The 14473-nt window shown below is 39.2% G+C and overlaps 1 protein-coding gene across 1 annotated transcript in view; it reads left to right on the top strand.

Moving 5' to 3' along the window:
- The window catches only part of LOC113406500 (terminal uridylyltransferase 4-like), a 62269-nt gene extending 51306 nt beyond the window's left edge, over window positions 1–10963 (top strand). Inside the window, exons 26-29 of the mRNA XM_026651732.1 lie at window positions 2519–2619; window positions 4651–5176; window positions 7655–7828; window positions 8906–10963. Of these exons, the coding sequence (XP_026507517.1) occupies window positions 2519–2619; window positions 4651–5176; window positions 7655–7828; window positions 8906–8997 (893 nt within the window). The 3' untranslated portion in view covers window positions 8998–10963. The remainder of the gene's footprint in view (window positions 1–2518; window positions 2620–4650; window positions 5177–7654; window positions 7829–8905) is intronic.
- The last annotated feature ends 3510 nt before the right edge of the window (window positions 10964–14473 follow it).

The following is a 14473-nucleotide window of genomic DNA, read 5'->3' on the forward strand; positions in this document are numbered from 1 at the left end:
TGGATCCTGTTACCAGGCACTAAAAGTTCCTTAATACATTTTGACAGCAGTACATCAAAGTGCACTATGGCGCTTAATGCTCAGCAGCAGCGTACACATGACCAATCAGTGCGTGGCAAGCTAGCGCACTACAGATTTATACGTATTTATCTTGCACTAAGTTTCTGTGTAAACAAGGTCTTTGGATGGGGAGAGCGATATAGCTGAGCTGAAATTTTGGTGGGTCCAGGCCTCAGTTAGTCTTACTACAGCCCTGCTGTTTAGCCAACACACCAAATATCATGAACTAGTTCTTTGTATTGCCTGTATATAGGATTCACAAGACCACTTACAGTATCCCTTGGTAAGAGCTCATGTCCTTGTCTCTCTGTGGTATTATAAAGTGCTGTCATACATTGTTTTGACAAAACCAAATTCTGTGAACCCACAGAATATCTTGCTTTTTAGACTAGCAAAGAAAAAATGCTAATTTTAATGTAATTTCAATTAACTGCTGTAATAGAATGTTCCACATGCTGTCTGCTGCTTTGTGGATCTCTCTGAAAGTGAAGGTTCTGCTGTATGAGGCAAAAATACCATTAGAGTGGAGAGGTGTTTAGAATGAGACTTCCTATGCTGCGATTGCAGAGGGAGGAATGGGGATCAGTGGTTTAAAATTTCAGAAAAAATGTCAGTCAGAGCAACCCTTACATAAAACAGTGATTGACATTAGAATAGATTTTTAAGTGTCTTAATATTTTACAACAATTTCTCCCTGACTTGCTTTAAAACCATTATGTAAGTAGTCTAGTTTCTAGTCTTAGTTTCAGAATATCATATTTTATTCCTCATCCAAATTTTTATAGTATTGCCTTTCATTCCCCGACTGATGCATTTAATAATAATGAGAATACTTCACATTTATGTAGTGCATTTCCTCTTCAAAGTGCTTTGCAAACATTAACCTCCAACATCCCTCTGAGGTAGGTAAATATAATCCCGCAAAGGCCTTGAGTAAAATTTTCAAAAGCACTTAAATGATTTAGGAGCCTAGGTCCTATTTTAAAAACTGACTTTGGAGCCAAAGTCTCATTGAAAATCAAGGAGTTAGGTTCCTATGTTTCAGAGTTGCTTTTGAAAATGTTTATCCCTTTTTTGCATTAGGGTTTTTTGGCAACAATTTCCCAATGTTGCTAATACTGGTAAAGTTCCACTGCTGGTAGCAATGCTTGAAGCTCTGGTTTAGATGGGGCTTCCATGTCTACTAGATAAGGAGTCTTGTTTACATGAGCATTCATATTGCTCAGAACAAAGTTAAATGGCCAATTGTGTTGCACTTATTGCTAACACCTGTTTTCATTAATGGATAAATTTCCTACTGTAGACAAGGCTAATGAGATTAAGTGATTTGCCTAAACCGTACAGTGAGTTTTGATTAGAACTCAGGAGTTTCTGGCTCCTGGTCCTATGCTTAGTGTTAACTTAGAAAGTTAAGTCCAAAGCTCACTGCGAAGAGTTACAGAGGGATCTCACTAAACTGGGTGACTGGGCAACAAACTAGCAGATGAAATTCAGTGTTGATAAGTACAAAGTAATGCGCATTGGAAAAAATAATCCCAACTATACATCCAAAATGATGGGGACTTAATTAGCTATTACCCCTCAAGAAGGAGATCTTGGAGTCACCTTGGATAGTTCTCTGTAAACATCTGCTCAATGTACATACAGCAGCAGCCAAAAAAGCTAACTATGTTAGGAACCATCAAGAAAGGGGTAGAGAAGACAGAAAATATCATAATGCCACTACGTAAATCCATAGTAATTCACACCTTGAATATTGCTTGCAATTCTGGTCATCCCGTCTCAAAAAAGATATATTAGAATGGAAAAGGTACAGAGAAAAGCAACAAAAATGATTAGGGGTATGGAACACTTTCCATACGAGGAGAGATTAAGGACTGGGACTGTTCAGTTTAGAAAAGAGACAGCTGAGGGGGGGCATGATAGAAGTCTATAAAATCATGAATGGTGTGGGAGAAAGTGAATAGCTAACTTTTATTTACTCCTTCATATAATATAAGAGCGAGTGGTCCCCTGGTGTAATAAATAGGCAGCAGGTTTAAAACAAATGTAAGGAAATATTTCTTCACGCAATGCACAGTCAACCTTTGGAACTCGTTGCCAGGGGATGATGTGAAGGCAAAAAGTCTAACTGGGTTCAAAAATTAGGTAAGTTAATGGAGGATAGGTCCATTAGTCACTATTAGCCAAGATGGTCAGGGATGCAACCCCATGTTCTGGGGATCCCTAAACCTCTGACTGCCAGAAGCTGGGACTGGATGACAAGGGATGGACCGCTTGATAATTACCCTGTTCTGTTCATTCCCTCTGAAACGTCTGGCAATGACCACTGTCAGAAGACAGGATACTGGGCTAGATGGAGCACTGGTCTGACCCAGGATAGCTGTTCTTAGTCTCTTAGAATGGATTGTCTCTTGATTTATATTAAAACTTCTATTTATAGTATTTTCTTGTTTAGGTGCCCAGTTGGTCCGAAGCCTGGTAAATGCACAGCTGGTGACAGGGTCAGTTCAACAGCAAGTGGAACGACCATTACGTACCAGACAACCGTCAGAATGTGTAAGTTCCAATTAGCTTGAAAGATTTAAAATAAAATACTTTTAATGGTAATGAAACCAGCAAACCTGGTTTGTGCTAGTAAAATGTTTGCACTAATTGCTCTGAATGACTTCTGGTTTTTATAATGACAACAGTGCATTTACTCAACAGTACCAGCTACTGAAACTGATATCTGGGTTGCCATGCATTGTCACTTAGAGACCACTTGTGGTCTCTCAGAATGGAAACTGAATGGGCAAGCTTCATTCTGGGCAACCAGCAGTTCTTAAAGGCCAGCATTGCTACCAGTCAGTCTAAACTAAGAGGCTTTGTGCCTAGTTATCATAGAGATGAGCTCATGAGAAATGCACATAGATAAAACTAGATCTGAACTAGTGCACAGCTCAACTCATCCATGCAAGAGACTGTGAATTGGTGATTTTCATAATTCTGTCTCTCCCCTCGCTTAAAAAAATGAAATAAGTCAGGGCCTTTTGATGGTCAGTTGGGATGGTGACCATCAGGGGAAGGTAGAAAAAATGGGAAGCAGAAGGGAAAAGAATTCTCATTCCGAAGAGACAAAGAAAACATTGTCCCTCGTGTTATTTCATAATTCATAAGTAAGTGTTCTGTAGAATACTCTGTAACAGGTGTAGAGTCTTGGTAATATACCACCTCGTTATAGTGATCTGCTAATATGAGTGGGTTACCCACCAAATACACTTTTACATTTTAAAAATGTCTGTAGTAGTAAGTCCTCAGTTATATTTTTTTTAAACTTGGATAAGCTGTTAAACTAGCAGTTGTCTCTGCCAGTTCTCAACCCTTGCCTTTCTCTTCCTGGTTTGATGAAACTGGCTGAGACTGATGCAGGAGTAATTGGAGTAGCAGCAGGGGGCAAGTGCTTTGCCTGTTGCACATCAGCCACCACCACACTAAGGAGCCAATTTGTGGGCTGTCAATGTGGAAGAGAAACCTAGGGTTGGGAGAGATTTAAGGGAAGTGTTACTATGCTACAGGCTGCTGGAGGGAAGAACCTGCTGACCTAGGCAGAGAGAGGAGCAGCCAAGACAATTGACCAGGTGCAGGAACTCTGTAAAGAATTGTGCTAAGGGAGCAGGGAAATTGTCTCTTTCCCTGCCAGGCCAGTTCTTGGCATGCTCCTCTACCTTGTGGCAGCAACAAGCGGCTTTCCCTGGCTCTTCGCTGCTCCTATGTTTATCTGCTGTATGGGAAGAGCTTGGAGAGAGAAAGAAGACAGCCTGCTCTCCTGCTAATGCTATAATAACTTTGCCTCATAAGCCTGGCACCAAGAAGTGGTAGATGAGGCTGGGTCTTTGGAGTGACAATTTCTCATGTGTTATTCTCACTAGTGGCGTTGTAGCTGTGTCGCTCCCAGGATTCTAGAAAGACAAGATGGGTGAGGTAATACCTTTTATTGGACCAACTTCTGTTGGAAAGGTGTTCGAAAGCTTGTCTCTCTCACCAACAGAAGTTGATCCTGTAAAAGATATTACTTCACCCACCTTGCCTCTCTAATTTCTCATTAACAGTTTAAATAAAGATTTAAAAATTACTGAGTGTTTACTATGGAAACACTTACAAAAAGGCATGTGGAGCTGAGAGCCTCTCTTGAACTCTTTGCTGAGGAGGGAAGTAAACCTGTTGGGGTTTTGAGGGAATTAGTGAGGTTCTGTGCTATAAAAAAATAGGCAGGAAAGAACACTTCTGACCACAAATCAGAACCTGATGTTGGAGGAACCTAATAGTGGCTTAGGGCTGGCAGTTGCCCAGCATAACTTTTCTGACTGGGATGTGCCAAATGGTGTTAACAGGCCAAATTCTGCGCTGGTGAAAATGGAAGTCACTGGAGCTTTTTCGATTTACACCAGCAGAGAATTTGGCTCAACATGTGTCAGAGCTCAGATAATGTGTTGGTGGGTAGCATCTGCATTCCTTGTGAGGAGTATTATACATCAGGTGCTTATTAAAGAGAAACACATTAAATAGCTAGTGAACTAATGGAAATACGTACTTTTTTTTCCCCTCCAGTCTGATTCGCATCAGTCATCTTACTCTCCACAGCCTCAGCAATTTACACAGAATTCCTCTCAACCAGCCTCTATTAACCAGGCTCAGCCACAACCAATGTCCCAGTCTAAGCACGTTCCACAGCCACAGCAGGGTGCACAGCCACCCCATCAGGTCCAGCTGCCTTTGTTTAACTTTACCCAATCTCCCCCAGGTCAGTATTCCACCTTGCATAACCTGGGACTACTTCAGATGCACCATCACCACCAAATTCAGCTTCCCAACACTTCGTGGCCTATTCATGGGCCCGTTATTCATTCTGCACCGGGTAACCCTCCTCATTCAACAAATGTTCCATTTTCTATGAGGTCTGGCAGCAGCAACACCACAAATAACCAGAGCAGTGTAAGCTTGAATGATCCCAGTATCATCTTTGCACAGCCTGCTGCCAGGCCCATGGGAATCCCCAGCACTTCTCATGAGGGACACTGGCACAACCCCGTGACTCCAAACTCACTGGTGAACAATGGCACTGTGGGGAATTCAGGTAACTCTTCTCTATTGTATCAAATATCTCACACATTTTGTACAAATGCTAAATGTTTCAGAACCAGTTAACTCTCTAAATCTATTTTACTCTAAAGAAATGTGAAGTTTAAAGAACTGAGTCGCTTACATTGGCTGTACAATTTTACACTTTTTCTAGAAAAACTACATAAATCTGGGTTGGAGATTAGGGATTAGCATCCACAGGAAACTTGGTGGCCCTTTCTATTGAGAAATCCAGTAGTATTAGTGTTGGCAGAAGGAAGTGAACGTTTTGGGGGTTGGACTAGATGACCTCCTGAGGTCTCTTCCAACCCTGATATTCTATGATTCTGTGATTCTTTACAGCAATGTAAAAAAGGCAATGTTAATGCAACAGTAAGGCTGAGAAATCAAGCACTCAGTTCAGAAAATTCCAGTAATTAAATATGAACCTCAACCATAATTCTATGAATTTGTTTTCTCAGTTTATACCTTTATTATTATAATACATTAGACACAAAAAGTTATGTTAAAAGAACATTAGTAAGGTTGCAAAGTCACATTCTCAAAAGTTAGGAAATGCCAGAATTAAGGTTGCCCGTGCAACCTTAATTCAGCTCCCTTGGGCAGAGGCCGGCTTAGAATACATTATCACGTACTATTTTTCTACAGCACCAATAGCTCATTCAGTGCACAGGGTGCATGGTGCTCACTTAGTGAGCAGCTATTGAATATTTTTTTCCTCCTCTTTGTTCAATGTGTGATCCTGCCTTGGTTACTGCACACTATTCAAACCCTGCTCTGAAGGCAGAATTATTAATTTCCTCATGGACTTTTCTGTGGTGCTTATCACTATAGTATCTGAGTCCTTCATGAACGTTAATTAATTAATCTTCGCAACACTTTTGTGAGAGGACTGAGGCACAGAGAGATTAAAGTGAAAAGTTTCCACTAATTTTAGATACCCAGTTTGAGACACCTAGGGCCTGAGTTTTCAGCATTCTTAGCATTGTACAGCATTTTGTACACTCAAGCACAGCTACTATTGAGTTCAGTTGAAGTTGTTAAGTGCTCAGCGCTTCTGCAAATCAGACCCCAGGATTTCAAGTCAGATACCCAAAAAATGAGGAACACACAATTAGTGACTGCCTCTGAAAAGTTAAGCGACTTAAGTGGCATCACAGAGTTTCTCTGTAGTAGTGGCAGGGATACAATCCAGTTCTCCAGGGCAGCATTCAAATACCTTAACCATGAGAGGGTCCTTTCTCTTCTTGCAACCCCCCTGCCACATTCATTACACACCTTCCAACTTCTGCAACAAATGAGGCAGAGATCCTACAGACAGCCTCCTTTACTGCACAACTCTGATTCATCCCTAGAGCACCATTCATCCGGTGCACTGAATAAGTCAGGGGTCCTGTGGAAAAAATGGTATGTGATCTTGTAAAGACTCATTAGGGGACTGTATTAAGGTTGCACAGGGAACCGTAAATCTGGCATTTCCTAACATTTTGAGTACTTTCTTCTAATACAGGGTTTTGTATATAATTTGCAAAGTTTTAAAAAAATGAAAAAACAAATTCCATCATGTGACAACCACATGGTTCATCAGCAATACCAGTCTACGTAGATGCGTATGTAAAAGCTTTTTTGCTTGGAGCTGTGAGAACTACATGAGAGTTGGTCTCTGATATTGCAGAAGGCTTGATACTATTACTTTTATTAAAGAATATTTTGAAATTAATAACTATGGATCATTCATATGTAATTTTTTTAAATTATAGTGTAATATTCTATCTTCTGAAATAGTAAGGCAAACACACAAGAGGGGAGAGTTAAGATTGAGCATTCAACATTAACTTTTGGAATTTCCTGACTTCTGAGTTCTCGATTTCTCATCCTTAATGTTCCAGTAATACTTGATTTGTGAACGGATTAGCATACGTACTGTATAGTACTTGAAGAGGTTTTTTAGTATTTCTTTCTAGAAATATATATTAAGAGAAATTGGTATTGTATTTGTATTGTATTAAGTTTATTAAACGTACAAGAATTAGTAAAATTCCATCACATCACTTCAAGGATCCAGTTTTGTAATGAGATGATTGCCCTCAGGTCACACTAACATCAGTGATGGTTGAAGATCTTTTCAGGATTAGATATAAATATTGTTTTTGAGAACCTGTTAGAGCTACATACAGTACATCTCATTTATTTTTGTACTGACAGGCAAGATTTTATATCTTGATACTAAGTGCTAATTCAGCTTCTTGCACCAACAAGCTAATAGTATTACATTAAACATTGAGTCATTAAGGTGACAAACAGTAGTTTTATGTGAAATATGATTGATTTATTAAGATGTTAACTTTCCAAATCTAGCTGCTTTCAGTCCCACATAGTAATTTGTAGAGACGTAAATTGTATTTTATGACTGACTGTTTCATTATTTCGTCTGAACTTTGCAATATGCTTTTCCCTTTCAATTGAAAAATAGATCAGGGTTTCCAAGGACAGTTTGGTAAAATGAACCCTCCTTCTGTCCCTTGGGACCATGGGACCCCTACCCATTTTCCTCTCCTCCGAGGAGTGTGGCCTTACAATATGCCTCAGAACTACATGCAGCAGGGAAATGCCAGCTATCCACCGAGCAAACCTTTCTACCCTCAAGGTACTAGAACAAATAAAGGAAAGCTGTGTCTCTCTTACTGTTTCAGTGGCTTAGAAGCTGATGAATCATGTTTCAAATACTTAGGTTCCCTGGAAGCACAATTTGAATTCCAACAAAGTCAACTCAACACTTCATCCTCACATAGTAGATCAATTAAAGTCTATGTTGGGATCTTTTTAAATGAGACTTTAAAATCCAAGATCCTATGTTCACTGCATGAGCACAAAAATTCTATGGCACTTTCTGAAAGAGTAGGGGTTTGCACTGCTTTCCTTGACCAGAATACCCCCTACTCCTTTCTGCCATCCACCCTTCTCCCCTTGACTGTTGCCCCCAACACTAGAGCCACTTATATTTCCGTAGGAGTAAACCAGTTCCTGTGTGTTTATGCCCCAAACCTGCAACTGCGTTACCCATGAATATTCCTAACTCACTATGCTTGTGTTCCATACATCCATTTCAGGAGACTACTTGCGTGAGTAAAGGTTAAAGGAATAGGCCCTTAAGGCCTAATCCTTCAGAATGATGAGCACTCTCAACTTTTAATGACTTCTGTGTAATCTTGCAGGGTTGGGCTCTTAGTTCATAAATGGCCTGATCTAAATCCCATTGAAGTCAGTGGAAAGATGTCCCTTAACTCCAGTAAGAGTTGAATCAGGCCCAAAATTTGAAGGTGCCAGGATATTATGATGATGGACAATCTTATATAATCTTAGATAGAATCCTTAGGGTGAAAGGTACTGTATGTAAGTCCAGTTATTTCCTTCACTTGTATCTATTGACTGAGCCAGGGCACTATTTCCATCTCCTCTGAAATTACCCTGTTTTATCTCCTACTGTAACTTAAATGAAATCAGATAAACTAATGTGCAAATAAAAGTGTATTGATGACGCTGGGATATTCAGAGACTGGGTTAAAATAGTGCTGCCTTACAGATACACTGGATACCAGCACAGCTGGAATCTCTACCAGTCAAGTAGATGCTTTTATTTATAAATGCCTAATATATTGAATATAGCCAAGCACTTTTAAGTACATCTATTTTGCTAAAATAATTGTAATCCATTTTCTTTTAGCTGGTCCACTGATGCAGAATAACCAGCGGTTCTCGCTTCTGTCTCAAGGACACCCACACTTGAATATGAATTACATTCAACAGAAAAAATGAAATGTAATGGGAGGGGGGAGAAAAATCAGGTTCTGATTTAAAATCTTAATGCAACATGTTTAGATACAAGATTATTTAAGACTGTTTTTAAACTGTATCATTTGTATATAGATATGATCTATAGTTTTTACTAGTATCACAAAATTGAGTGATACAAATTTCATCTATTTTATTACCCTATTTTTAAGGGCAATTGTGTTTTGTTTTATCTTGGTAAACTGTAAAGAGAGAATTTTTAAAATTAAGTTCTTTATTTTCTATTAGCTGTATTCATACTTTGGTTGCTTCAGACTTTATATATATTGTTCTAAAAATAAAATTAGAAAGGGATTTCATGTGTTTTAAAAAAAATTGTCACTTCTATTCTTTACAGAACTATGTAGTGCCAAAAAAATTTTTAAAAGAGAAAATAAAACAAAAGTGCAAAACCAGGATTTAAGGTTTTTCCATACTTGTATATTAGAACGTGTTTGGTCCATATTTGGGTAATTAATATAACAAATAAAATATAGTTCTAGCTTAAAATCTTTGAAAGAAGGGACGTGAACGCTGTAAGTAGCTTGGAAAAACTGGGTCACATATTCAGAACCAAAATGTACCTGATCACTTCAAGTTTTTCCAAAATTATTACCATCACCATTTGCTATTACTGTATTTTACGGATCACACATTTTTCCTCTAAATATACTCAGTATATATGGAGGGAGAGAGTGTACATCTGCTTCCACATTCACAAGCTTTAAATCCAATTATGTGCAAGTACTCAACAGAAATCAAGCTGTGCTGTGACACAGGGCCTCAGTTAAGGGGGAAAGGAACCTGTCATTAAGCTGATCCTTCAATAAATTGCATCTTGCGTGCTTACTGTGCATCATATACTCTGTAAATTGATAGAGGCTTTAACCTGCAGGGATATATTCTGGCATGACTTTTTATAATTCATGCCTTTCAAAGAGGGAGGTGATTTCTTATTGCTAATTTTTAGTCTTTAGTTTGGCTTCCTTAGGACAATCTGACCCAAACAGCTGATTTGATAGCATAGCCAATTTGTTGTGTAGCAGTCTTAAAACTCCATTCTGAATTTACCTAGCTCTGTCAGCTATTGTCTGACTTTATCCAACTTGTTAAAAGCTGGTTGTGCTATTGCTTTCAGTCTTGAGTATCCAGTCCCTGTGCTTGTATCTTACGTCTTTAGCATGCCATTGGCTGAATGTCTTTTTCCATATTATAGTAACAGATTAGGATCAATCTATTAAATTTAGAAAAATCTTCATCACAAGATACTCTTTTTGAGTGGAAAAAATTCCTTCCAAAGAGATTATTGTTCCCTACGTGGCCAACAACTGCACTAATTCTGCCTTTGGCCTTGAGAAAGTTTTGGGACGTGGAGCTCACCAGTCTCCCAAAGAGCCATAGTTTCATATTATTAAAAAAATTGAAGGAAATGATTGACAGATGTAGTAGACATTCTTTTAAAAATTAGCTCCCTTTGAGTGTGTTGACCATGAGGTATCACTGATGTGGTGCCAGACCCCAACTGGCGCAGGTGGTGTAGTGCTTGACAGGATCTCTGTTCTCTGAGTTGAGCCTGCAGCGCAAAGAGCTCTCTTTTGTGGGAAAGTTCTGTTGTCATCTGTTCCTGTTTAGAGTTGGTCACTAATCTAGTTGAAAGGAGGATGAAGAGATGGTGCCCTGACCATTTTGTATATAGCACTGAAGGCACGAGTGAGTCACAGACAATATGACCAGTCCACACATCTATAACAAGTGATAGCAAAGGGATAGGTCATGAGAGGGGCTTAATGTTATGTATGTATGCTGTTAGTTTGTCTTTGGATTTGTAACAAATTCAGTATTAGGATGTGTGGACCGATTAGAATAAAGGCTCAGTTCACTGATGATACTCAAACTCTTCATCTCTGTATCTGACTAGGAATGGGGCCTGGGTGGAGGCTAAATGCCTGAAATTCAATTTGGATAAGATAGAGTTGATCATAGTAAGCATGGGGAATCCTCCAGAGGACACTTGCTTCTGTTTGTTAATAGGGGATGCAATCCAGGGTAGCCTATTGGATCCCCAACTGCTTTTAGACAAAGTAGTGTTTTCCATCTGCATTTGGTGAGTGACCGTGTCACAGTTATTGATGTATTTGTTGCCTCCATCATCGATTATGGCCACATGTTCTACTGTGGCTGCAACTGAAGACAACATGGAAGCTTCAGCTAGTGCATAACATTGCTGCTCAATTTGCTGCTGGTGGTGGTTTCAAACAAGGAACAGCCTGCCTGCATACTTTGTCTACTGTGGCTTCCAGTTTGCTTCTGATTCCAATGCAAAAGATGTTGATTTGGATCTGTCAGTCTCTTTCTGGCTATTCTTTAAACTCCCTCTTGCCAACACTTGAGATTTGCTTGGGCTAACAGATTCCAGATTTTAATGACAGGATGCTCAGTGAGGGGCCTCTCATTCTGGAATTCACTTGCCACTAGTCCAACAAAGCCTGTATTTGTAGACCTCAGGGTACATTTTAAGCCCCATCTATTCCACAGTCTTTTGCCCAAGAAGATTGAGACTTTTTTCTATATAGGGATCTTTTGGGTAACCCTAGCTCACCTTATTAACTGACACTAACCAATTGATCCAATGTGTTAATTTTATAGCCATGTTTATTTATAAGAGCATATAATACTTTTAAAATGATAAATATCGCACATCCTTCCTCTGAATTTTTGTTTTTAAGGTAGTCTAAGCTAATGTTTCAGCTCTTGCCCCCTTGGCTTTGGAACAACATGCTCATTCAGCTTTTTAGTTGCTAACCTCTTATTAAAGATAAACAGAAATGTTGACAGTACCGTTCTCATTCAGATGTATTAAACAGCTATGGGCTTAGTCACTCCCCTCTTCCTGCTGATAGTTAATGAGGCAGATGCTGCTAGGAACATACAAATTGCCCCCACTGAATCATGCCAGGCATCCACCTATTCCAATATCTCATCTCCAACAGTGGCTAGTACCAGATGCTACAGAAAAAGGTGCCAGAATCTTTGTAAGATTATTATGGAATAACCTGGCCTTAATGGAAGTTTCCTCCTCCTTCTATTAGTGACAGGCTTATGCCCTGAAACATAAACATCTTTTTTAAAAAATCCTCTCTAACAATGAGTATTCTCATTAATCATATAAAATCCTTTTGAATTCTGCTAAGCTCTTAGACTTTGACATTTTGTTGCACTGGTTGTTTAAAAAAATCCTTTCAGTTTAAAATGCATTGCTGTTTAGTTTCATTGGATAAACCCTTATTCTTGTAAAACTAGACAATAAACAACATTTGATTTACCAGTCCTCGTCTTTTCAATTTCAGTTCACAGAGGAATATTTTTATGGCCCTTGTATGATGACTGGCTGGGATGATTTAGTTGGGAATTGGTCCTGCTTTGAGCAGGGGGTTGGACTAGATGACCTCCTGAGGTCCCTTCCAACCCTGATATTCTATGATTCTATGACTCTTATTTCTGTTATAACTCCTCCTATATCGTTTTTAAGACAGAGTGACCAAACCTGAACCCAGCATTCCTAGTGAAGATGCTCTCTTGATTTACACAGCATATTCTCATTTTTCAGTCCTTCGTACATCAACTTTGTGTTTGAACACTGTTGTGCATTGAGTAGTAACTACCTCCCTTGTTACTGATATAAGGCTCAGTGGTCTGTAAGGTGACCCCTAAAGCTTTTTTATTTTTTAAGAGTTGCTAGATGTTTTTAAGCAGAACAGGCACTGCCCTCCACTCAATGCTTTTAATGAGTGCATATTTATTAGCAGCTCAGCCACTTCATTCAGCACTTGAGTGACCAGTCCTAGTGATTTGTTGCTATTTAATTTATCAGCTTGTTTCAGTACAACTTCTTTATTCTTCAGTCTCTGGTGATACCTTGTTATCTGAAGAGTTTGTCTCTCCCCTGTCATCTGCAATGTACAGAAATTATTTATCTCCGCTGTAATGAGCCTTATCCTTGACTGCACTTGTAATTTTGATAGTCTAGCAGTCTCCTGTAACTATGCACCTGTAACTTTGATAGTCTCCCTCCTCATGTCCTACCTTTGTTATACATAAAGAATAACTTTTCATGGAATTTGTTGATTTCTTACCAGCCATAGTTTGATTTTTATTTGCTTCATTTATTGTGGATTTCACTGTTCCAAAAGGTACCTGGCTTTGGTCTGAGTGACCTCTGCTGTTTAATTAAACATACTTTATCAACACTTGACAAGTTTAACCTGTATCCTCACTACCATGTGTGGATTACTAGTACAAGCAAAAGTCTCATGCAGGCATTAGCCTATAGCCCCAGGTGAGCCAACTAACTTGAGTTGAAACCACCACCAAACACAGCTGAGAGGTTTTTGTGTATGAAGGGGAGAAGAATTAGAAACAAGAGCCCATCTTAACTGCAGTTAAGATACAGCTTAAGTATGCAAAGGTCAGGGGTCAACCCATCCTGTTTTATGCAGTTGTGGCCTACATGGCTGATGCAATTGCTTCAGAGTCTATGCTTTTTGTTATTTGCTATAAGCTTCATGGTTATGAAAAAAACTTCCAAATGTAAACACTAGGAACTGATGCAGTGTTTTCTTCCTGAGTCTGCACACGGACAGTCTGAAACAATGGCTCTACCAGTGAGTGCACCCACAACCCTCAATTTCATTAGGTGTTAATTCTTAAGCAGAGGGCTCATAATATAAACATTAGCTACTTAATTACTGATAATTTTAGTGCAGAGACAGGGAGTTGCCACAGGGAAGGAAGTATAAAAGAAAAAATACACACCGAGGAAGAATAAAGGACTGATCATGCAGTGAAGCTTTTCCTCCCAGTGATGCTGAATGTGACAGTAGCATACCAAATAAATGACAACTAAGACTTCAGTTACTATTCACAAGCTTCAAATTATTCTACCTAAAAACTTTGTGACACTCAGAACATCATCAGTGGGAGAAAGGACTGTATACTCCTACAACTATACACTTGAAACTGTTCTTCTAAACTTTGATCCAAATGATATGAACAGTTTATGCACATAACTGATAAAGAACAAATCGTGTCAAACCACTCTGATAGCTTTCTTCGATAGGATAACGGAGAAGCTGTGGATGTGGTATACCTAGACTTTAGTAAGGCATTTGATACGGTCTCGCATGATATTCTTATCGATAAACTAGGCAAATACAATTTAGATGGGGCTACTATAAGGTGGGTGCATAACTGGCTGGATAACCATACTCAGAGAGTTGTTATTAATGGTTCCCAATCCTGCTGGAAAGGCATAACGAGTGGGGTTCTGCAGGGGTCTGTTTTGGGACCGGCTCTGTTCAATATCTTCATTAACGACTTAGATATTGGCATAGAAAGTACGCTTATTAAGTTTGCGGATGATACCAAACTGGGAGGGATTGCAACTGCTTTGAAGGACAGGGTC

Source organism: Terrapene carolina, unplaced genomic scaffold, assembly GCF_002925995.2.
Source record: "Terrapene carolina triunguis isolate 2854851 unplaced genomic scaffold, T_m_triunguis-2.0 Scaffold102, whole genome shotgun sequence".
Taxonomy (NCBI): domain Eukaryota; kingdom Metazoa; phylum Chordata; order Testudines; family Emydidae; genus Terrapene; species Terrapene triunguis.